The 24,979-nt window shown below is 41.0% G+C and overlaps 3 protein-coding genes across 3 annotated transcripts in view; all 3 read right to left on the reverse strand.

Moving 5' to 3' along the window:
* Positions 1-2,145, reverse strand: part of abr (ABR activator of RhoGEF and GTPase) — a 139,746-nt gene extending 137,601 nt beyond the window's left edge. The window contains exon 1 of the mRNA XM_028596339.1: positions 1,036-2,145. Coding sequence (XP_028452140.1) covers positions 1,036-1,852 — 817 coding nt within the window. The 5' untranslated portion in view covers positions 1,853-2,145. The remainder of the gene's footprint in view (positions 1-1,035) is intronic.
* Positions 2,146-6,239: 4,094 nt separating this feature from the next.
* On the reverse strand, positions 6,240-18,009 carry aspa (aspartoacylase). Its single transcript, XM_028595656.1, has 6 exons — positions 17,259-18,009; positions 13,828-14,023; positions 11,198-11,291; positions 10,967-11,074; positions 7,763-7,872; positions 6,240-7,376 (listed from the first exon to the last, which is right to left on the reverse strand). The coding sequence occupies exons 1-6, from the start codon at positions 17,504-17,506 to the stop codon at positions 7,185-7,187; spliced, it is 948 nt and encodes a 315-aa protein (XP_028451457.1). The 5' UTR covers positions 17,507-18,009; the 3' UTR covers positions 6,240-7,184.
* A 1,029-nt stretch (positions 18,010-19,038) lies between these two features.
* pho (phoenix) lies at positions 19,039-24,023 on the reverse strand. Its single transcript, XM_028596308.1, has 5 exons — positions 23,557-24,023; positions 22,919-23,210; positions 22,695-22,819; positions 21,884-21,926; positions 19,039-21,798 (listed from the first exon to the last, which is right to left on the reverse strand). The coding sequence occupies exons 1-5, from the start codon at positions 23,748-23,750 to the stop codon at positions 19,351-19,353; spliced, it is 3,102 nt and encodes a 1,033-aa protein (XP_028452109.1). The 5' UTR covers positions 23,751-24,023; the 3' UTR covers positions 19,039-19,350.
* Positions 24,024-24,979: the final 956 nt, after the last annotated feature.

The raw sequence follows: 24,979 nt of genomic DNA on the forward strand, positions 1-24,979 counted from the left end.
TTAAAAAATATTAATTAAAGTGCATCAACATAAACAAAATTGCAAAGGCAAACCCTTTCTCTAACTGAAAAGTCACTGTGCAACAAAGATTGTTAAACATCCAAATTATTTATACTGTATTTGGATTGAAAAAAAAATCTACCAACCTACCGACCTACGAACTCGATTTTTTTCCCAGCCCTATTTAACAGACAATACCAGGAGTCCTACTTAATTAATACGGATTTATCGCAACAGGTGATTCTCATGTGCCAAGCCCGCGCTGCATAATACGTGGCGACAAGGTAGCAAATGAGGCAATGAAGCCTTCAAAACTTATTTGGCACATGGAAACCAAGCACCCAACATTAAAAGACAAACCTTTGGAATTTTTTGGTTGCACAGAAACAAGGGCTCCCACTGATACATCGTTAAGGTAAATCGTGTTTTTCATGCATTTTATTAGATTGCATTATTAGATATTTGTTTTCATGCTGGTCCTATCATTTTATTTTGTCGTGTTTATCTGCCACACCTTGAAGACCGGTATGTGAAAATATGTCTTAAATGAAACCGGTCCGTGGCGCAAAAAAGGTTGGGGACCGCTGGTCTAGCTAGCTGTCTGGATTTACCCTGCAGAGATCTGAGAAAAGGTTAACAATAGTCCTCATAAATCGACCAGAGTTTAAAATGCCAACACAAAGGAAGCCCAAGGCAACAGATATATGGCCTAAATGAGTGAAAACCGGGCGGATTTTCCAGTGGCAACGGAGCAATCCCAGAAGTGGAACATCAAGGATAGACTTTCAACTGACACGAAAAAAATCTGATGGTCTATCGCGATGTCGCTGCCTATCGCGATTTGTACTGCCATGATAACGATTAAAAAAAAAAAAAAAAAGATATTGTGCAGCCCTAAGACATATCTAAGAAAAAAACAGGCTACTTGTCATCTTATTTTATTTGTTAAGGAAGTAATATTGTGTGTTTTTATTTTTATTTCTCGTTTTATCACCAGTAATAAGAGCAGTGCAGCGTTGACATTAAAATGATTACCTGCAGAGGAGTCGTCGTCATGGTCGGAGCTCAGGTACCCATCACTCCTCCTGTCAGGGGTGCTGCACCCGGAGCCCCGAGAGGGTGGGTGGCGAATATTCGGGAAGGACGGGGACAGCCTGCCGTCGTCGCCCGAGTCAAAGTCCCTGCTGTGGCGGAAAGGCAGCCGGGTGTCCCGGCAGGCGTTGGACGTCCTCTGGTTGTCCCTGCCGACGCTCTTTGGTGCCAACAAGTTACTCCTGACGAAATTTTCATTCAGCTCTGTACACTCGTATTCTCGGTCGCTGCCCACCTCGTTATCATTCGGTTGAAAGACGCCAGCTGGGGCCGTTTCCCCTCTCAAAAAGATGGGTTTCCGTGGCGGGACAGGGATTGGAACGGGCTTACCGGTCTTGCCGGTGAACCTGCTCCGTTCCCGCCCGAAGGAGCTCATGACACCCGCTATGTTACCTGCCACATGGAGACTCACGCCTCCAGAATCGGACACCTTGGCCCTCTGCCCGTCGCCCTCATCATCCCTCCGCTGTGGAATCCTAATATGCCCCGTCTTAGAAAAGGCGAATGTGGCCGCGTTAAAGTTTTCATCTTTGCCTTCAAACCTTTCCGGGTCGTTTCTCTTCTGTCGAGTTATGGTGGTCTGCAGGTAGATCACCTTGAATTTCTCCTCCGCCAGAGCCTTCTGGAGCCTTTTCAGGTTGGCTTTACATTTCTCCAGCTCCGACTCGATGTCCTCTACAGAGTTCAAGTCCATTTTGGGTACTTTTTCGTCGGGAAATTCATTCCTCCAATGTTTTGCAAATTCCTCCTGCTCCCACATATCGATGTTCAAACCTTATTTTTACAGTCTTTGGTGAAAACCGGGCTCTCCGCCAACCGCAGTCTCGTAAAAGTCAGAGAGAAATGTTGGAGCTATCCGTTCTGTGTCTTTAAAACAGTCTGTCGCTTATATTTCCTTCCACCTTCCTCTCCTGAGGAAAAAAAAAACAACTGTTTGTCGATATTAACTTGACCGCTTTCGAGCCATGTTCAACCTCCCACACATACAAACGGCAGACGTACGTGTCTGTGTGCGCACTGAGAGTGAGGGATGCGGATTACTACAAGTTTGCTACTACACTGAAAAGTTTCGAGACTTCCTGTATTGACACGTGCTGCCTTCAAGTGCTGCTCGGCCAAATTGTATCTATATCGTTTCTATAACAAATCAAATCAACACCTAGTTTAAAAGCTGGTGTGTTCGGCTTTGGTTGAAAATAATCAATAACATTGGTCCTGTAGCTTTAACATTTAGAAATCAACCACAGAGTTAGGGCCTACTTTCTACTAGATAACCAGGGTGGCAAAGTGTGTTGTATGTTAGGTCAAATTTAGCATTATAAGTAATATTAAAATAGTTAAGATGAAGCAATAGAAAACAACAACACAATAAAGGATTATAGGGAATGTAAAAACACACTATTTCGCTATGATAGTAATATCACAAAACGTTTTATCATCAAATGTTCACACTGCTTATATGTCCAGATAGATATCCCCTGAGATCCACAGAATAGTCCCTATCATGCGTCATAGTAGAAAGAATTCCGACAGCACTTGAATGCGACAAGAACGAGTGAAGTGGAAGAAGTTGATGAGTGAAAATCACAAAAAATTAAATGGATTGAAATCCGTTTTATTTCTTTAGTCAGAGTTCTTTAGTCTTCGCTGTGATAACAATCAAGCAAACACCGGGCTTTACCTTCTGGTTAAATGTTCACATTGTGTAGTGCGAATTTAGAAGTCACTGCTATTTATATTTTTACAAAGACAGATGAAATGGTGGATTGTTACGTAAGTCATATAATCTAAGTATTGGCTCCAGAAATAAGTGAATATTTTCAGCTATTCAAAAAGAACAGGTTAATAGTAGAACAGACTTATTGGATAGTGTGTGTCTCCACTGATCTGCTGGTTTTACCTGATTTCTCTATGTTTCTATCATACTGCCTATTCATTTCTATTGAAGCTGCACTGGTAACACATTGCACAATGACATTTCTTTGTCCCATCAGGACATATTTGATATAACTATCATGACATCCAGAGAACAGGAAAGGCTGTAACCAAGAGAAACCAGGCTTATGGAGACTACTGTATTGGGTTTACATCGGCCCATTTGGGGGTCTCTTCTATTATCTCACTTACTGTCTTAACAGCATGGACAGGCAGTTCCCATAGATACCAGTAGTGAGTAGCCAACTTGCATTATTTTAAGACAGGACTGTACTGTAAAAAGGATGGCACTGTGGCTAGAGTCTTCTTGCCTCCAGCTGGTGGTTTGACATAAGGGAAGTGGAAAATGTGTTAATGTTCATCAGGCTACTTGCTATCAGGCCTCAAAGAAAACCGTCTGCTGGCAACACAAACCCACGTTTCTACATGCATTTGTGCATGCGCATCGGACACAGGCAAATGCCATAACTCATAACACATCCTCGTTATCTTGCTTTTTTTTGGTTGATTCTGTTATCACTGCAGAAAAATGTGACCCTTGCTAAACCTTTTTTTTACCTACTTGATTTGTTGCACAGCTGACTATACATTAAAAAAAATTGTAATTTAGCAATGGAAACATTTTTATATCTTACCTTGAAAATGTTTGATCATAGTGATTTTTATGAATGATGATTACTCAAAGGAGTAAACATAAAATCCAGTCACCTTCATTTCAGCGGGATACATGCAGCTGCGTCCAGATACAAACTTGGTAAGCAGCCAAGCAAGAGACTTCCAGTAAATTAAAGTTGTAATGCTATACAACAGAGAACTATAAGGGAGGGTTGAGGCAGAGATGGACACTTGGTATTTTCAAGTGCCTCTTTGGATCCCTGCCCAGAACGGAAAGATCATTCTCCTAAAAGCTTCCAGTAGCCAGATGAAATCATTGATCAGCACTCGTTGCGGGCCTCAGAGCCCTGATTGGGTTACTGTAATGAATAGATGATCATGACCAGCCTGGAGTCATGAAACTGAAATACTAATCACAAGCCTGACAGGAAGTAGCAAAAAAATGTATGAAAATTTTTGGTAATCGATTAGGTAATCAGTTTGTGGAATGCAGAAGTGTCTGTCTCAGCTGAAACAATGTTCAGTAAACAGATAATAACATGACTAAGCAAAAAGAGTGGAGTTGGCAGACAGCATTCTTTACATCTCATTCCCAAAGTGCTTTGCAACTCACCACCGTTTGGATCCAAACATACATGTAGCTTACATAAGAATGCAACAATACGACAAAATTATCCTACTGATATACTCAAACGTTCCATTTTACCTCCAGCACACTGTATGATTTTGCTGATTGTTACGTCATCCAGCCCTTCACACACCAAAAATAATCACATCTTTAAGTGTTTCGCCACACCTCTCGACCTACTTCATTCAAAACACTGAACATGATATCTGCAACACACTGTGTACAGTACATACACAAGGTATCAGTAACAGCGTACTGCACAGTGTTGTGTTACAATGCAGTGTCACAACTGTGTGTCACACATGTTCTATGCCAAAAAAAGACAGAGCTATGCTAAAAAAAAATATTTAAAAAAATAAGAATAAGCTTTGGTCAGGATTACCAATTTTCAAATAATTATCTATTTAAATAAATTGGGCCGTCAAATGTCTTATGAATACTCAATGTATCTTTTTATTCAATGAAACTACTCCCAAATGGCTCCATAGAGTTTTAATATGGTATTCTCTTGAAATATATTAAACAAAATGAATGTGTGCAACTCTGTTCTTTTATATCAAGGCTGAAGTCTTTTCTTTTAGATGCTGTCTTTCTTTAAAAAAAATAGTTCATTCCTGTACTGTACCTGCACTGTACCTTTTTATTCTTGTATTTTATATCTGTCTTATTCTATTTTAGCCGTTTTAATACTTTTAACTGTTTTTGTAACTGCTCGTTAATGCCTTATGTAAAGCCCTTTGAATTGCCTTGTTGCTGAAATGTGCTGTACTAGTAAAGCTGCCTAGCCTTGCCTAGTATATTTGAGGTCTGGGGTTGTGGGACAAGGAAAGTAAAGTACAGGGTAAACTGCTTGAATGACAGCATGCTGGCTATAATGTATTTACGTGTGTGTGTGTGTGGGGGGGTGTTGAGATCTCCACTTTTAAGCAAAATTGAAATTTTGAATGTCAAAAACTTTATCTTCTACATTCTTGTGAATTTCTCTGCAATAATTTATGGTGCAAATGTCTTCATTTATGTAAAGGAAATTATACAAGGTTTTTGGAGTGGGTTGTAACCCCCACCCCCCATCCCCACTGTAAATTACATCTACGCTCACAACCATATTTGACAAACAGTAAAATCAGGAAAAGTAGACTCATCACCCATAACCTCAACAACAAGTACCATCTGTTACCTTCAGGGAGGAGATTCTGTCCCCTGCCCCCAAGATCCAAACAGCCATGTCCACCTTCGTGCCAGCGTCCATCAGACGGTTAAACAAACAATAACCCCCCCCCTCAATTACTCTAGACTTCAACCTATTCTCCCTACTCTCCCTTCTACTCCTACCCTCAGGTTTTTTAGTTTTTAGTATAATACTAATAATAATTTATACTTTATTAAATCCGCAAAGGAAATTACAATGTTTTCACTCTGTTGTTAGAACACACACTAAACACAGGCCTGATATACACACACACACACACACGCTCAGTATCTGGACTAATGAAGAGATGTCTGAGTGAGGGGGCTGCTGCTTTCACAGGCAGTTGGGGGTTTAGTGCCTTGCCAGTTCCCAGGAGGTGAACTGGCACTTTTCCAGCTAACCAGTCCACCACCATACTTTGGTCCGTATTAGGACTTGAACCAGCGACCCATCCGGTTGCCAACCCACCTCCCTACAGACTGAGCTACTGCCACCCCCAATATTGAAATATTGACTTATTCTCAGGTATGATTATTGACTATATATTGTTGTATGTGGTTTCTGAATGTGCCTGACCACAAATGAAGTTCCCTCACGGGACGAATCAAGTTCTTTTGATTTTGATGGAGAGGACTTCTATCAGTGGGTATGTGCTGCCCTCTTGTGGCTGCAGGTGCTACACTACATGACAAAACAAGCATGACGGGTCAAACAACACAGCTACAAACAATAAAATAGCACAGTATAGCATAGTACTATATTTATTGATTGGATCATTTCCACAGGACTTCAAGGACAGTGAACGTACTAATATATATATATAGCTACAAAATATATTGCTAATTGAGAGAGGAATTACAATAAGACCACAGCGATACACTTTGACACAACAAGGACGTACAAATTGTAAGAAAGTACATGTGCTTTCAAAGATTCAACGAGTCCTGTACATCACTTAAAACCAAACATACGGTGCAATTATATCAAAATAGACACAAATATATTATTATAAAACATGTTTCAAATTGCATCCCATTTGTTTAGGAGAACAGAACATACACAATTTCTTATCAAAATAATATCTTCTTATCCAACACATATAATCCACAAATTCCACTCCAAATTTGTTGTGCTTTTTTTTTTCTTCTCTGTAATCTCGATTAAGGCAACAATAGGACAGCACCACAGATGCAACCACTGGAGTCACAGGTAGGTAGTATCAAAGGCCACAAACACCCTCCCATAGACGTTACAAATATATTTTCAAGAAGACAAACAACTACAGTCAAAAGTTGCAGGTTATGATCCAAAATGGCCATCCTGAGCAGTAGTAAGAAACTTAAAGACTGATGTATAATGATTCATAAGCCATCAATGATTAGGCCTGGCCTTTAATATTATAAAACTTAGTTGATTTAATGTAAATATTTGTTTTTAAATAACAGTATCATAAATACTTACCACAGCAATATACCAGTCTTCACATCAAAGACTTCCACAGTGACTCATTGCAAAACCTCCACAAATGTTCTTTGCATAGTTAATAGATTTTCTGATAGTAAATGCATAGAAAACTAAATCAGTGTGTAAAAGATGGTATCTAGCCATTATGTGAGGAAAGTCTGTCATTTGCTAACAGAACAAAGTGCAAAATCTATACACAGATTCTTGTTTTTGTGTGGCTAACACATAATAGTGATCGCTGTTAGCCTTACGAAGCAGTTTTCATATTTTTCTGATGGCACTCGCTACCAAGGCTTCTCGCCTGGTGGTTACAAATGCCTGTTGTTTTTCATAATAGGCTGCCTCATTAATAAAAGTGGGATAAACGGTGCCCGAGCCATGGTAGCGGATGGTCTTTCCATCAAATGTTTGGAACATAGGGTCACCGGGGTTCAGCGGTTCCCAGTCACAGTCCTGAAACAACAAGCAATAACCACGGGGGAAAGTAACTTGAGTACATTGCTTGAACTAAAATAATATATTCTCACATTCACCAAAGATGTCTCATTTCCTCTTTCATAATAACTCATGTTTACAGGTTCAATAAGTCAGATATATGGGCAGTGAAGGCAGCTGTAATTCAGACTATTCCAATTTTTTTAAGATCATTTTTTTGGCCTTTATTTTGACAGGACAGATGAAGACATGAAAGGGGAAAGAGAGGAGGAGGAACGACATGCAGCAAAGGGCCGCAGGTCGGAGTCAAACCCACGACCACTGGGTCAAGGAGTAAACCTCTATATATGGGCGCACGCTCTACCAACTGAGCTGCCCGGGTTCCCGACTATTCAAACTTTTACCTGCAGATTGGGGTGCACCATGGCAATGATGTTTCCATTGGCATCCCTGGGGTAGTCAATCCTCTCCAAGACCCGGAAAGCTTCCACTGTACAGGGAGGGAACTCCATGCCTGAACAAAACACAGAAAACAACATCCCCAATATTGTAAGCATCCTGGACAATCATGTATTCCAAAAAAAAGGAGGACACTGATGGAATATGCGTCTTAATAATGTATAAAAATACACAATTATGTCCCAAAAGGCAAATCTGAATCCTGATACAATTCTGGCTAAAAATTAAAAAAAGGTGAGATAAAAACAATCTAAGCTAACAAAGAGAAGGGGAAAAAAACTAAACAAGCTCCTGTCTGCTGTGATCCCAGATAAGAATGCACTTCTCAACTGATTCAAAAGAGGAATCAAGGTTTTCCCCAGGTTCCTGGCTAGAAACCTCCCTTCATGTGAACATAAGTACCATTTTTATCCAAGGAGCAAAACCTGCAGTCTATTTTTGACCTGACCCTCATTAAATGTAGTCTACAAGAAGAAAAATACATTCTGTGCATGGATTTGAAGTGTATATATTTATGTTTGAGATGACATGTCAAAAATGTGCTCCGCCAAACCGAGTTCCAAACAAGACCTGAGTTAGAAGACTTCAATATATATCAATGTACATATACGAGACAATGCCTTGGGATCTCTCTCTCGCTCGCTCTCTGAAATAACACTAAACAAACGATGGGTTCCTACATTCCCTGTCCATGGGACTCACTCTGCAGGCTGTCATGGCAGCAGGTAATTGGAAAAACAAAAAGAATGTGCTCCCTGACAGATTTTTTTTGTAGGTCATGAAATGAGCAATTTTCAAAAATATCAGCTATGGATACCCCACTGCTCCACAGAGGAAATTGGATTGAGAAAGTCTTAATCAGAACATTAAGATTATGTGGCTTTCTGCAATGCATGCTGAAGAAGTCAGTTAAGCCTCAGATACATGGCGCCTGATCCACTTGGTGGAAGAAAAAAACTCTTAGTACTTTCAGTTGTTTAAAAAAAAAAAAAAAAAAAAAGACAATCATTAAGAACAAAACCATAAAACCAAGACCAGTGAGGCTGTCAATGCTGACGTCAGCATGATAACATGCTCCCAATGATAATGCTAACATGCTGATGCTAAGGAACTATAATGTTTACCATGTTCACAATCTTAGTTTAGCACGCTAGCATGCTAACATTTGCTTATTAGAACTAAACACAAAGTACAGCTGATGGACATGTATTTTAATCATAAATATAATTAAACACTTGACTTAAATTGTGCTTGAGGGAAAAGTCAGGGGATCACCAGAGAATGGCTGTACAAAATGTAATCTTAATCTGTAAAGTAGATGTTGAGATAATTCACAGGATATTTGAAACCTGCTGGTGCCGCTAGCGGAAAAAAAAGTCAGGAGATCACCAAAATCATTGGGAATTATCATTTGGGCAAATTTATATCTGACACCAAAGTCAGTATGCATGGGGACATATTTTCATGGCAGCCCCAATCAGTAGTTGTTGAGATATTTATCAATATCCCCAAAGTGGTGGACTGACAGACTAACAGACCGACATCACCATCCATAGGGCCATGATGCTAGAAAGGCAAATAACAGAAAAAATTAAATATAAATAAAAATACAAGAAACAATAACAGAAAAGTGGGCCACTTTGAGGTGATGTGAAAAATTATGTATACTGTAAAAAATTAAACAGTGGAAAGAAACTACTTGGTTGTGCTTCATAACCAACATTAGCATGAAGTGTACAGACTGAAGGACTCAGATTTTTTGGCTTGTGTCTCGGTCCCCCCCCCACTCACAACCACAAGATTGGCGGTTGGATCCCAGGCTCCTCTGGCCACATGTCAAAGTGTCCCTGAGCAGGACACTGAACCCCAAGTTGATCCCAGGATGCTGTATGTAATAGCTAGTCCACTTCTGTCCACTTCTCCGAATACTTAGGATTTCATTACATTCTACGCGTATTGTATGGGACGAATTAAAAATAAATTTTTGTTTTAAAGTTTAATTTATTTATTTTTTATGTGGAAGTAAATATTCAAAAAACAATTACCAAGCATAATCAATCTATGGATGGTTGTTGCTGTGTGATTTTAAAGTGTCTGTATAGTTAATCTCATATACTGTATAGCTACATTATACATAGTACTCTGCTAAAGTCTGTTGAACAAGAAGCTGGAAGGTTCCACACAGTGCCAAATCGGCCTTTTTCAAGATCAGGAACAGGATGTGCAGTGCTTTTCGGGCAGAGCTTGGACATTATGTAAGTAGCTTTACCGCTAAAGATAAAGACCACTAAGCTGTATTGATATGCAAGTGGCAGCACAGAGCAAAAAAAAAAAAAAAAAATGACAAATGTCCAAAAGTTTCCTCACTGGATCTCAGGGATTGTTATTCTACAGAGCAAGTCATTTTCAACTGTAACAGCAATTCAATCTCTTATAGCTAAACGAGTTGTTTCTTCATGCTGCTCAGCTTCAAAGTGCAGGGACACCGATTCATCACCAAGCCTGGGCATTCATCAGCACCAGTGCGGCCCCACGACAGAAGATTACCACACCATTGGCAGCCAGACTCCAACAACAAGCAGGCCATTCAACAGCAGGCCAGGCAGGGGAAACCAACCGACTGCAGCTCACACTTGGCACAGACAGCTTGTTTACGTAAAAAGAGGAAGGAAAAAGTTGCCTTGCGCCTAAACATTGCAAACACTGTTCCGTGCCTTTGGGAAGAGAAGGGGCAGAGCGGAGGCGGGATGAGCCAGATGCTGATATATTTAGAGATCATTGTGATCTCGGAGTGTAGGTAGGTACATCTGCATGAATCAGACTGCCACCCATGGGCGTTTTGTCACAAAATGTTTCTCGTCAAGATGATGCCGACAAACAGGAAGGCTGACAGAAAAAAAAATATATATTCTTATTCTATTAGATAACAACATATGAATCACAGTATTAGTCGTCCCCGAGTCAGAATTTTAGGGACACTTTAATACACTATAGCATTTCCTGTAAACTTTAAGAATTATGTTTGCCTTAATCTCAACTGCTTTGGCATAATCCTTCCACATCTTTGGACCTGTTGATGAATGCCATATAAATATGGTGTGTTATAGTTTCAAATTCTACGCTGCTATGGCATGCCTGCCCTACTGTACCTTCATTAAACAGTTCGATGAAGTCCAGGGCATGTTTCAGTATTACCCTCATAGCTTCAAAGATGTTGCTCCTCAAAACACCTTGGGGCTGAGGACCCACTTCCAGACCTGCAATGAAACAATCAGAAGCCACATATGCAAAGGTTAAACTATTATCCACCTACTGAGGGAATGTATTTGAAATAGTGTCCATTGTCCACAGAGCAATTTGGCTGGACTTGAGAGACTCACCAACAGGGTGCTTGGCAACAGAGCGTGAAGTGGAATATTTCAAAAGAGGATGTTCATTCAGCAGAACAAGACAACTGGCTGGAGCAATGGCTTTCTGCAACACAACAGCAAGATCTCAGTTGCAGATTACAACACACCTCAACACAGTCATACGCTACACTTCATCAGCCAACGCTGCCTTAGACAAACCTAACCGTGAGCTTCAGGGCTCTGCTCGACGGTACGGAAAATTAAATCTGCACCAACTCACGTCGGAGCAAATGTGCAAACACATACAATAACAAACAGACAGACAAACACACACAATGACCACATGCATCAATCAAGTTTACGTCAGTGGTTTGTCTTGGTAAAGTAAATGCACAAATTCATTTTCCTTTTTTTAAAGATTATCTTTTGGGGCATTTCCGCCTTCAATGACAGGAAAGCAATGAAAGTGGGAGAGAGAGGGGGAAGACATGCAGGGAATCGTCCCAGGTCGGACCCGAACCCTAGACCCTCTGTGTCGAGGCACGACCCTCTGTATATGTGCGCCCACTCTACCGACTGAGCTATCCTGGCCACACAAAATCATTTTCAGCACAACAATTCTATTTCTTGTCTCCCTAATTAGCATTGTGGGCCTTCCTCGTCAGCCTAATGGATACAAAAAAGTTCAACTATGACCTGCTGAGCTTAAGCCCGATTGATGGTTCAAATAATAGTAGATTCTTTGTTCCGATTTGTTTTGACTCACGTCTCTGAATCAGTGGGGGAGCTGAGTCGCCATTTCTACTCAGTGGGGGAGCTGAGTCGCCATTTCTAAGGTCAATCTTCTATCTATGTATCTCTGTGTAGCATTTGCTTGTTTTTTTTTAAAGATAAAATCATATTCCTCTATATCTCATTTTCACAAAGAGTATGTTGCTTTTGGCTGCTCTTTGCCTCTCTGGTGTTGCTCTGTGTGCCTTCGTTTTGTGTTGAAAAGCAAGAAGAGGGATATCATTTGTAGGAATATTAAAACTATGTCACGTGATGTGAGAGTGCGCCTCTTCCAGTTCAAGATTATGCATTGCTTCTATTGGACTACCTCCAGATTTTTTTGACGTGGTCTGAAAGACACACCAAATTGTTGGCAATGTAAGACAGAGGTTGGCCAATTACTTCATGTCCTATGGTCCTGTGATAAAGTCCAGGAATTTTGGACCGGGATACATGATAACCTATGTTGGATGTTCTGGGAGATTGGTCAATCCTAAGCGGAACAGATAAGCATATAAGAAACTGGGTCCAGACTAGTTTAATGATAGCCAGACAGATTATTTTAAAGGTCCCATGACATGGTGCTCTTTGGATGCTTTTATATAGACCTTAGTGGTCCCCTAATACTGTATCTGAAGTCTCTTTTATATAGACCTTAGTGGTCCCCTAATACTGTATCTGAAGTCTCTTTTATATAGACCTTAGTGGTCCCCTAATACTGTATCTGAAGTCTCTTTTATATAGACCTTAGTGTTCCCCTAATACTGTATCTGAAGTCTCTTTTATATAGACCTTAGTGTTCCCCTAATACTGTATCTGAAGTCTCTTTTATATAGACCTTAGTGTTCCCCTAGTACTGTATCTGAAGTCTCTTTCCTGAAATTCAGCCTTGGTGCAGAATTACAGCCACTAGAGCCAGTCCCACAATGAGCTTTCTCTCTCTCATAGGTGGGCCAAATTCTCTGGGTGGGCAAAGCAGAGAAAGGGGAGGTAACCTTGCTCCTTGTGACCTCATAAGGAGAAGATTCCAGATCGGACCATCTGAGCTTTCATTTTCTCAAAGGCAGAGCAGGATACCCAGGGCTCGGTTTACACCTATCACCATTTCTAGCCACTGGGGGACCATAGGCAGGCTGGGGGAACTCATATTAATGTTAAAAAACCTCATAAAGAGAAACGTTCATGCCATGGGACCTTAAAGAGGATGGAAGAATGAAGGGGTGCCGTCAACCCAGGAGGGGGCTTGTGAGATGGCTAGGGTGGCGGCATTTTTAAATATGTCATATTTATGGTTCTCCAGATTGGATGTCTACACTAGAAAATGGGAAAGGTAGCTGCCCTTTCTGGAGGGCTCCTAAGCAGCTCAGTGCTGTGGAAAGACGTGTAAGATGGGCTTATGGTATTGTCATTTATACATATGTTCATTGGTTTATAGTGGGTCTATTTTGTTATTATGCTGTTGTAGGGTCTTAAATATTGTGGTTAATGTGTCATCTTTTCTTGATTTTGGCTTTGTATGGTTTTATAGTAATTATTCAAATGTGTTTTAAAACAAAAATGCCGTGTTTGAAATACTATACACCATCTTTAACGCTTGTATATGAAACAAAAAAAGCAGGTGTCTTCTCAGGCACAGACGGGCAGATAATGAGTAACGCAAACAGGCCGGTGTATTTGGATGGTTGATCTTTTAAATGAGTTTGTTTAACACGTAAAAGGTAAACTGATGATTATATTATCAACATAGGTTAACCGAACCTTTTCAGGGAGACATTCGAGTTAAACATTTACTTTTAAGCACACACAATGATGAGACACCAGAGACACCTTTCACTCTGTGTGTGCCGTAAAGTTTAAATTTTTTAAAATGTGCTCTTCGAGGCTGTCACCTTGATGTAGTGCATCATCTGCAGATTGAAATGGTCTTTGGAGCTCTCCAGGATCAGAGTGCAGCCCATGTTGGACGTTGTGTTGTGGAGGTCAAAGATAACATCGTAAGCATCTGGGCTTTCTTTGGGTCCGAATATCCTGTTGATCTCCTGGGCTCTCTGCACCTCGTAGGGCAGGTTATCGCCTCCCGGGGCACTGCAGGGGACACACACACACACACACACACACACACACACACACACACACACACACACACACACACACACACACACACACACACACACACACACACACACACACACACACACACACACACACACACACACACACACACACACACACACACACACACACACACACACACACACACACACACACACACACACACACACACACACACACACAGACAATTCTGCTGAAGGAGCAATGAGCTCTGAAGCTGGTTAATAAGTTACAGGAGTCTACTTGTCCTACATGCCCTGTAACCCTTCCACCTATCTTTTGGCCATAGCGGAAAAATATCTATGATTACCAAGTTAACACTGTGAGAGCAAAAGCCAGAAAATAAAACAAGAATTTCCTGTGTCTGTGTTGAACGTAGGGTTTGTATTTACTACAGTTCCTCACATGTGGATAACAGTAAACCATTAATTACGGCAGATGATGCCTTGATAATTGCCATGATCCATCTGTTAATGTGTAATTAGTCGTGGCAGCCATTAAGTAATTCTACATTGGCATACAAAAGTTGGATTCAGCTGGACAGGGGCCCCCTTTGAGAGTGTTAAGAAGAAACTGAAGCCACCTTCTCCAAGTCTTGCATGTCTGCTCTAAAGGATCCTTGAGAGATTTGTTGCATTGCCAGGCTGAACTTGCTTTCCCCCCTCTCCCACCCCAGACAGACGTTCTACACGTTTTGAGCAGAGAATGAGAGCTGCCCTTTTTGTCTCTTAGCTCTTTTAAAGCATTTCAGAATAACCACTGGTCTAGGACATTCTCCAATCTACTGTAGAATAGCACCTCTGCTGTGCATATTGTCTCACCTCCCTCACATCGGCTCTTTAGACCCCATTTTCAACAAAAACCTGGCATTGTCCGGACTGGCAGGACATTAGTACACAAGCACAGTGTGAACTACAGCTGATGAAGTGGTCTCAGCTGAGAGGACCCACAGGCAGTACATGTTAGGAAAAGCAGAGCTGTCAGTCTATTTAAATTGGAGAAAAAGACACCATGAGCTGTTTTTAGAAAGAGTGTCCACATGGTTAATCTTCTTATGTGTTGCCTTCAGAGAAGCCAAACCGTATGGGTTTAACAAGATCTTTAAAAGGTCATTTAAAATGTGCAGGATGAGGCAGTAACAGTAACTTCCCCCATACAGTAGGATTTGAGCTTCTACCATCATTTCAGTAAATCAACGTAAAACATTTTAAAAGGGAAACATTACAACAGAACTTGAAAATATCACAAATAAAACTATATGTAAAATATGGTATACGTCATAAGGAATTCTGTAATAATAATAATAATAATAATAATAATAATATTAAACACATGTATTGTCACTCAACTGTATATACTCACTATCTAAAAGCACATGCCAATATTCTCATAACAGGGGATTTTGAATAAAAGGCCAAGATTTAGCCCATATAAAAAAATTACGATGGTGATAAGACTACAAGAATTACAACTTCCCCTAGGTTCCAGAAACACAATAACCTTGGGAATGTTGTTATAGTGATATACAATGTTATCATTCAACCACTGCTGTGTGTGTTCATGCACACCGACTATATGAGCCAGCGTTTGCGTAAGACTTCATCTTCCGCTATAATGCACACAAAGAGGGACTAATCTTAATTCACTTGCAGCTCGGTCACGTTTTGCTCACGTTTTTCCTGCTGGCTGACAGTAGGCTCAAGTCTGGGGAGGAGGGGACACGCTGCTCTGCTTTTAGTGGCAAGGGGGGGGGGATATGGCTGATGGTAAACACACATAGACTACACACTGCCTGAGATAATAACAGTTCGATATATATGTTTTACTGTAGGAATTGCTAGAAGAGAACTGTGTAAATCCTATTTTACAAGCCATGCTTTAATTTAGCGTAACCTCTTTCTTCCATTTAATCCATCCACTATATAAATGCAGTCCATTTGCCTTAATACTGTTGTTTTTCATTCTATTGTTATACATTCTCTAAGCAAGAGATTATGATATTACCCCCATTTGTCTGGCAGAGCACACAGATGTCAATAAAGTTTTATTTTGTTTCATTTAATAATGCATTTTCCAACACATTTCCATTAACAGATCTTTAATGATCCAACATCGAACTCCAATTAGATCCTTGATTTGAGTCACAACAAGAACATTTACCGTTCATACAATGTCATAATTTACATAAGCACCTGTCATGAGTTTTTTTAAACAGAAAATCCCAAATCTGATTAAAGCTGTAAGCATGCCGTGACTTAGTTAAAGGTGCAAGCAGCAATAAGCGGACCCAGATTCGACAATGTACATTCGAGTTACAACTTCCTGAAGCATCATCAGGGTCTTCCTTAACACTTTTGAGGTGGATCTGTTTTAAACACTAGGAAGAGGACATGTCACGTGTCACGCACGGGATTTAGGCAGAATGGAAACTGTATACTATGGATACTATGGAAAATGCACGGTCTAGTTAAACCACTTCCTGTTTCGTGGCACTAGATGGAAATGTAAAAGTTCAAAATGTACTGAGCAATTTTTAAATCAACTGGGTCAATTCTGTAGGAGTAGGCCTACATTAAATTAGGCTACAATGCATTAAGTTATGGCTGCAACAGGCTTTTTTGTAAGTATGGACATATGCCTACCAAATTCCATACATCCAGGTGAAACTGTGAGGGCTAGCCTACTTCATTGAAAGGTTGTAGGGGGCGCTATCGAGCCAATTTGCCACACCCAAGCACCCTACCAGATGTCCATTTTCACCACTTCTCAGGTGTGTATAGTTTCAGAACTTTCCGATCACCTTTAACCTCTCAAAATTGCAAATCATTTGGCTAAATAACAAAAAAAAACATATAGCGACTTCAATAGCCGTAGGGGCTGTTGGTCAGCCACTGTGGTAGCCTACAGGTCGGTGTAGTTAGCGGCCGGTGCCGCCAGGGGATCGGCTCACGCACCACAGCGGCGGACCAGCCACTTTTTGATCTCGGTAATAGGGCATCCCCCCCCCGACGTTGTCAGTGCTCGGGCCGTATAATCAGTAAAATCACATATGGAGCCTGTTGTTAAATGAGAATCTGTTTTGTGGATCTTTGCCATGAAAAGTTCCCATTCAACATGTGTGACAGCAGCCATGAACAACAACAACAACAACAACAACAACATCCAGATCCAGCAGCGACCCTGTAGCCTACATGCCAGCTGTGTTTACCTGAGGTTTTCTGGGGTGAAGGCTCGGTTCAGGTCCGTGTCCACATATCTGGTGCACTTCTCCACAGCCTTCGGGTTGGTGATAAAAGGTTTGGTCTCGACCCCCTTTCTCTGTATCTCGGCGCTGTTCTTCACCCACAGGTTGACAAGCGTCACGCCTGACATCTCGTTTCCGTGAGTCCCTCCAAAAATAGCGACTCTCCTGGCCTCGTTCAAACACGCGCTGTTGTTGCAAGAAGAAGAAGACATGTCTGGATGGTAAGAAAGTATGTCGTCTGGACGAAGACACGCTGGCGGAGCAGAGGGAAAGTTTACAGCTGGAGCTTCGCAGCCTCACTGTTTAAATGCCTGCTGTGGCTGCGCGCTTACGTAACGTGCCCCCTGGCTTGTGTTCAGTCACCGTGCGTAAAGTGAGCTGTGCACGACATCTCCAGTAGCAGGCAAAACCAAAACTCTGTTAACAAGGTTCCTCCCTTTTGTTTACCTATCGCTGTCACACCACACTCAGGGAAAAGACGAACTACTCGTTTCCGGTGACGTTCTTCCAAAATAAAATGTAATCAAAACAATGTTTCATTAACAGGTAGATGTCAGTACCCGATCCGTTCCACCTGCACAATCCGGATCGGGTACTGACAATAGACTTGTCGGGATACAGTACTTCCGGTCAAGGCCTTCAAAATAAAGCCATTTGACATATTTAAGAAATACAAAATGCCAGCGGAAATATAATTTACAAATCCAAAACTGAAAATACAGCTTTTTCTTTTTTTCTTCCCGCAAAGTCCATTCCATGATATGTACTGCTACACCCTACGTTACGCAGCAGACTAGGACTGAAACACGTTTTTAGTACCTAAAATACAGTAACAGTGTTACTGTTCCTAGAGGTGATTGAATGTCATTGATTCCCCTTATTACATTTATAGCATTCCGAAATGCAGATAGATAGGAACGGACAAGTAGGATGATTTTTTTTTAAACTTTAGGACACATCCGAACTTTGCAAAACAGAAAGTATTTAGCATGTTAGTCTGCCAAAAACACAAAACATAATCACAAATTATACTAATAATACATTCCAGAGATCATACCTACTTTCTTGAAAAAACATTCTTGGAAATGTTTTACCTAAAGCAGTGGTACTGTGTTACCTTTTAACCCCATGAATGGTTACCTACGGTGCACTTTGTTCCAGCTATAACAAACACTGACAGTCACTAAAACTACCAGCTCATTTGAAATGAAAAGGGCACAGGTTGGAAATGTCTCCTTACAGTAAAACACTGACCTTTCCAAAAACACAAAACTATTTAACCATAATCTTTACATATATTTTCTATTTTAATTTCTCTAGACTTTTGCAGTGTTTATTGTTACTATGTGCACCACATTTTCAAGACAAAATCCTTGCGTGTGCAAACCTACTTGGCAATAAAACGGATTATGATCATCATAAACCATTTTAATCTTAACAGAACAAGGTTAGGGTTTGTCAGACTTTGTTTGAACAGTGTTTAACCTAACCATTAATTTTTTCAAATCATCAAAGGGAAAGGTCTATCATCTCTACTAAAGGTGCAGGGCAAAACATGGGCAAGGATAAGGAAAGATACAACTTCCCCCAACTGTCAGACAGCGAATGGGCCAAATGGCCATTAGGTGGCAGGCTTGGTGTTCAGATTTGATTTAACAATGCGGTTAAAATTAAAAACATTCAAAACTGATTCAAGTCATTTCTGGGGTTTTGTTTCACATTCAAGAATGATCACAAACAAATTGATTACACTCGTTTAATGTAGTTTTAATTTATAAACTTGTGACATGGTCCTTCAAATACCGTTACGTTCATATTCAGGAGCTTTATTTACAAAAAGAAAGAAAAACTAATCATTATGGTGCGTCGTTATTTTGCTCAGTCCGTCAAAACCAAAAAGGTTGAGAACTTTGTCAGTAAAATGCTTTGATACAAAACAAAATACATTCAAAACTGAACTGTCCCTTTTTCACTCAATCCATCTAAAAAAAGATAGAGGGCATCATTTTAGATAGTTGTTTATCCATCTACAATTCAGCCAATCGGCAACTTCATACTAGCAGTCTGTAAAGAAGTCCTCACTTGGATTAAGCAGTCTCCGCTTGACCTTTCTTTGCTTGGTTTTCATGATATTGTCTGAAGACGACATTTCCAATTTTGAGAGCGACGTCTCAGATACGACGGGGCTGCTGAATGTGATACTGGGGACGGTTGATTGCTTATTTCTTTCCTTCTTTTTGTTTCGTCTGGGCTCTAACTCAGCAGACTCGGCCAACGATTTCCCCTCGAGCAAAACCTTATCGGTGGATTTAATTTTTTTCTTCTTTTTCTTGACGGCCGTATCATTTAATGCCCGATTTTGAAGTGTCTCTGGAGATGCTGAAGCACGTTCGACCAGACTCAGAGTTTCCTTGGTCGCCTGGTCACAAGCACCGCTATCATGAGGCGTTTCAGCACTGCGACCACGTTTGCCTTTTTTCTTGTGAGAAACTGGCCCACAGGTGTTCAGTGTAGATCTAAGTGATTCAGCATCTTCAGTGGCAGTTGGAGGACCCTCTGGTATCAAGTGGCATGGCTCGTCTTCGCACTTTGTTTTCTTCTTCTTTTTCGACACCACAGCCCCTTCAGTTGGAGAAAGTCCCGCATCAGCTTTACTTTCCAATCTTGTGTCAGTGAGTTCAAGCAAAGCACTCGGACATGTTTCGTTTGGATACTCGAAATCCACACTGTGCTGCTCTACCGACATCTTCCTCTTCCTCTTCGTGACCCCGTCATTAAGTTGCTCCAAGTCACCAGCGCTGACGACGGGGTTTTCTGCCCCCCAGACACGAGAGTTTTGTTCCCCATGTGCCTGCGCATCGTTTTCCTCTGCGTCAGCAACGAGGAAGGACGAGGTCCTCTTCTTTTCCTTTTCCTGCACAGACACAGAATCGTCGCCTTGCGCCACTGTGTCTTCGGATACGTTCCTGCTCAATATTTTACCAATTTTCTTTTTCTTAGTCACCATTTCAGCATTTTGAGCTTCAAGACCCTCCTTTGTATTCTGGGTATCATTTAAATTGTTTTGATTTTCTTCAGGAGTGTAAGAGATATGTAACCCCTCAAAGATAGTTTTCTTCTTCTTTTTCAGAGACTGCCCTGAACCTTTAGCTAAAGTTACAGAATCATCCATACAAAAGCTCACATCTACACCCTCTTCTCCATCTTGAGTAGCATAATTAGAGGAGGACTGTCGCTTCTTTTTGTGCTTTTTCCTTTTGACATAACTGGACTCGGAGGTTTCTTGAGAAGCTGCGGCATTTTCCAAACAATTCCCTGATTCCTCTAATTGTTCTCTTGGCGGCGAATCTAAAGTCCTATTCGATGCCGCCTCCTCCTCCTCACATTGCTCTGTAACTACAAGCTCCTTTTCTTTTTTCCTTTTTTTCTTCTTCTTCTGTTTCTCAGCATCGTCATTTAGGGGTTCGGCAACGGCGCCAGACTGTAAATGCTTAACATCCTCACCACTTCTCCTCTTTTTCTTCTTCTTCTTCTTCTTCTTCTCCTCGCCACCATCCTCAATGTTACAGCTCACTGAAAATACAGAATCCTCCGCTCTCACATCAGACTCCAAGTTTCCATCATCTTCCTGCCTAACATCTGCTGAAGACTTATTCTTTTTTCTCTTCTTCCTCTTGTGTTTTGAATCGGGCAGGTCTCTCTCCTCCTGTCTCAGTATTTTATCATCACGGGACTCGTTCTCCATCCCATTGTTTTCATTCGATTCCAGCTGCTCACTAGTCTGCGCTGCAGGAGTCTCTGCCCTGTTATCCTCAGACAGGCTGGGGGTCTCTTCTACCTCCGTGTTCACAGACAGACAAGCATGCAGACCCGATGGCTCTCCCCGACTCCGGCTCTTTCCTTCGTCTACACTTTCACAATGTCCCTTTTTCTTCTTTTTCCTCCTTTTTACCTCGGTTTCATTGCATATGCTGTCATTATTATTCGTGTCCCTTGTAAGACCTGAGAGACTGGGGAGGAGATTCGGGCTTTCAGGTCTGTCCCTGGCCTGTCCTGCCTGGAACAGATCTTCTACGTGGGAAACGTCAGTTTGAGGCTCTGTTACAGCGGTGGATGCTTCTCTGCCCTTTCGAGCGGAGTGCCTTCTCTGCGGCTTTCGCGGCTCACAAATGGCAGCATCGTTGTCGTTGCGCAGCTCTTCCTCGCTCGCTTTGTTTCCTTGGGTGAGGCGTCTCTTTGTCTTTGGGGTTCTATTTTGCGCAGTAGAGTTTCCGTCACTTGTTGCGTGTTCATCATCCCTCTCCCTCTGGCCCCGAACTCTGCAAGAAGACTCCCCGTGATCAGGGGTCTCTGTATCTGAAGACACTGGTATGACCTTTGTTCGTCTTCCTCGTGATGTTTCTCGTCTGGCATTACTAGCCTCCCTCCTCTTCTGTCGTTTTAACTGCTTGCACCAGGTTTGTTGGCTCTTTGCTTTTGATGGTGCCACAAAATGTTTCCTCTCCTGTAGGAGGACACACAGATTATAGCCAACGTCAACAAACTAAAAATTCCCATGAGGTCCAAGATCTTTAGCCAGCTTTGCTTACCACCACTTTCATGTCTTCATCTTCTGACCTCCCTTCGTCTTCTCTATACCGGAAAAGATGGGTTTTATTATGAATCAGACTTTATTTGCATTGCACTTTTCATGCGGGTTAGTGTGATTCAAAGTGCTTTACAGGGGACCGAAAAGCTTGTAATAACACAGTGCAAATGGGGAAAAAACAATATAACAAACACAATACAATAAATGATTAAATAAAATAAATAATGGCCATAAAGCGTTCTAATGAAAAGAGGTTGGTTTAAGGTTTACATTTTCAAATATTAAACACTTTATCTCCTGATGACACCCACAAGAGTTAACGTGTGTATGGATTAAACAGTAGTGGCCCTCAAATTGATCCTTGGGGAACCACATGTTATTTTACTTGGAATCTATAGCGACAAAGAACTGCCTGAAAGATACGGAGGCAAAACTGTTAAAAACGGCTACAGACCGACCACTGTGCTCCCTCTGTAACCCTTACCCAGTTAACGTTTTTGTGATCAACTGTATAAAAACACACTCAGATCAAGTAGCACCAAAAACATAAGTTTAATGGCATCTAGATTTCCTGAACTCAACTTCTTTTATGAGGGCTGTCACTGTACTATGTAAAGCCAGAAAACTAGACTGACACATTTATAAATGCTTGTTGTGGTTAAGAAAACGACTATGTAGACCAGTTTCTCTAAAATTGTACTTAAAAATAGGGGGATTATAGAGAAGTCTGTTATTGGGTGTTGGTGGATCTAGGCTACTTTATTATACATGTAACTGCAACAAAGCATGCTTATCCCTCAAGATAAACTTACTCTGACAATGGCGATAGGTCCTGCCCATCCAGGTCAACTGTTGGTAAAGATGATTCCAGATGCTCTCTTTGATAGCCCTGCCACAGCTCTCTGACACAGTTAAAGAAGCCTCCCATCACATAATGCTGCGAAAAAAAGAAACACTTTAGCACTAAAGAACATTTGCAAAGTTATACAACAACAGCCAGCAAACAAATGTGTATTTAGGTATTGGTTATGCTTACATGAAGGCTTGTGTTCTGGACAGCTAACAGAGTGCTTCCGAGCTTACACTTGCGCTTTGGGAGGAAAGGGAAATGGTATTTTGGCAGTGTGTATTTCTTTCTTCTCTTCACTTTGTCAGTTTTGGATTCTTCGTGGGAAGAGGACGATGGACTGTCTTCACTTCTAGACAGTTCTTCTTCTAGATCCCTGGGAGATATGGGGGTTGATCTCAAGCTGTAGTGGCGTCGTCTTCTTGATCTCACAGCCTCGGGTACGGACTTCTGAGTTAAGAACAGACTGTCTCCTGAGTCACTGCAGAGACACAATTATATACGTTGCATACAGTAAGTGAAACTGGAGCATGTTAGGGGAGAAGCTGTATCATCATTGTGACACGTGATGATGTGTATGTCTCTGATGTAAACAATGTGTGTTATGATGGAAGACAGGCTGGTATTTTAGACGTCATTGATGCTGTGCTTTGTACACTGGCAAATGTCAAAGTTGGTGAAAGTGGGTAACTAGTGACTTTTGTTGGTCTTCTAGCCCACTGGTATTCATGTTGTTTTTCATTGTACGCCTTGCTGTAAAACCAATTGCCTTTCGGGGACTAAATAAAGTTGAAAGTTGAAGTTGTGAGGTCCAGGTACACCCTTACCTTTCTGCTTCTGCCGGTCCATTAGATACTTTATCCTGTTTGCGGTGTCCCACTGAAGACTCGAGATACCGCGATATTTTCTCCACATAGTCCGGAGGGGATGTGTCCAGGATAGCGTGGTATGACTCCGCTGATACAACTTCGGCAATGGGATCAGACGGAGTCCGAGTTAGAGAATTAGGCACCCCGGCCATTGTGTAGCTTAGCTAAAGAAGGTCTTCTTCATTGGCAAGAAATAGTGAGAACATTACATCCGCGTGACGCCTCCAACGAAAAGATGCTCTAAATGTGTTAGTTGCATCCAATTAATAGTCCGTTTTAGATGCACAAGGATATGTATTAACTGAACATCTCGCTAATATCGTATAACAAGGTGTGGCTGCATCAAAACAAAGTTAAAAACAGAGCAGTAGACACTACACGTGTGATTCCATTTCAACCAGGAAGTGTTTTAACGTCATCATCACGTACATCATGAGTAATCATGTGACCAACCATCTAAGAGTAGGCAGAAGCAAGAGATTTCTCTGTTTGTACTTCCGTTTTCGACTGCACCTAGCCCTACAGTGAACCGTTCTCTTAATACATCCATGCAGTGAACACAAGTGATTCTTACAGTCCATGGTTATTGTTAATCAGTTGTTTTTTTCCACACAAACAAATTAAATTGATGTACAAAGTCATTTATATTATATAACCCTGGTGAGGGAAACGATTGATTGTTTATAAATAATGAAATTAAATAATGTAATTGTCATTACAAGAGGATATAAATATATCCTATATAAGATCCCATGTCAAACTCATTTTCACTAAGGGCCACATTGGAAAAAGAGAATCACATCAAGGGCCAGACATGTAGATTTTATTGACGTGCTTTTGTTACGGCATGTCACTTTTTTTTTATAACATTTTGGTAGCTTTTTTCCTCATTTTTGTTGTTTTAGTGGCTTTCTCAGACATTTGTCACCTTTTTGTAAATTTGTTGCTTTTTCTGATTTCTGTTTGTATGCTTTTTGTTGACATGAAGCCCTACAAAAGTCATCAAAAGAGTTCCTTAGCCATCACAGAATTAGGCAAATCAAGCAAAAACAATGATACATTTTTTTTTAACAACAACCTGTTTCTCAGACTGAATATGAAAACTCTCTGCTTCTTCTGGGGGAATTTCTGAGTCTCAGAGTCGGCAAATCTGCCATATGCCTGCTTTGTTTGTCAGGTAATTGCAGTTTAAAAAACACTTTCCTGTGTTTTTATTTTGCCGCACAACTAGGCGGGCCAAAATTTATTGTGAACCCAAATTGATACACGGGCCGGATCTAAATCTACAAGGGGCCGGATTTGGCCTTGAGTTTGACACATGTGCTATAAGATATACAAGAGTTGTTTATATTGGTCGTTTAATTTAATATGAATATAATTC

Source organism: Perca flavescens, chromosome 13 (genome assembly GCF_004354835.1).
Source record: "Perca flavescens isolate YP-PL-M2 chromosome 13, PFLA_1.0, whole genome shotgun sequence".
Lineage (NCBI taxonomy): Eukaryota > Metazoa > Chordata > Actinopteri > Perciformes > Percidae > Perca > Perca flavescens.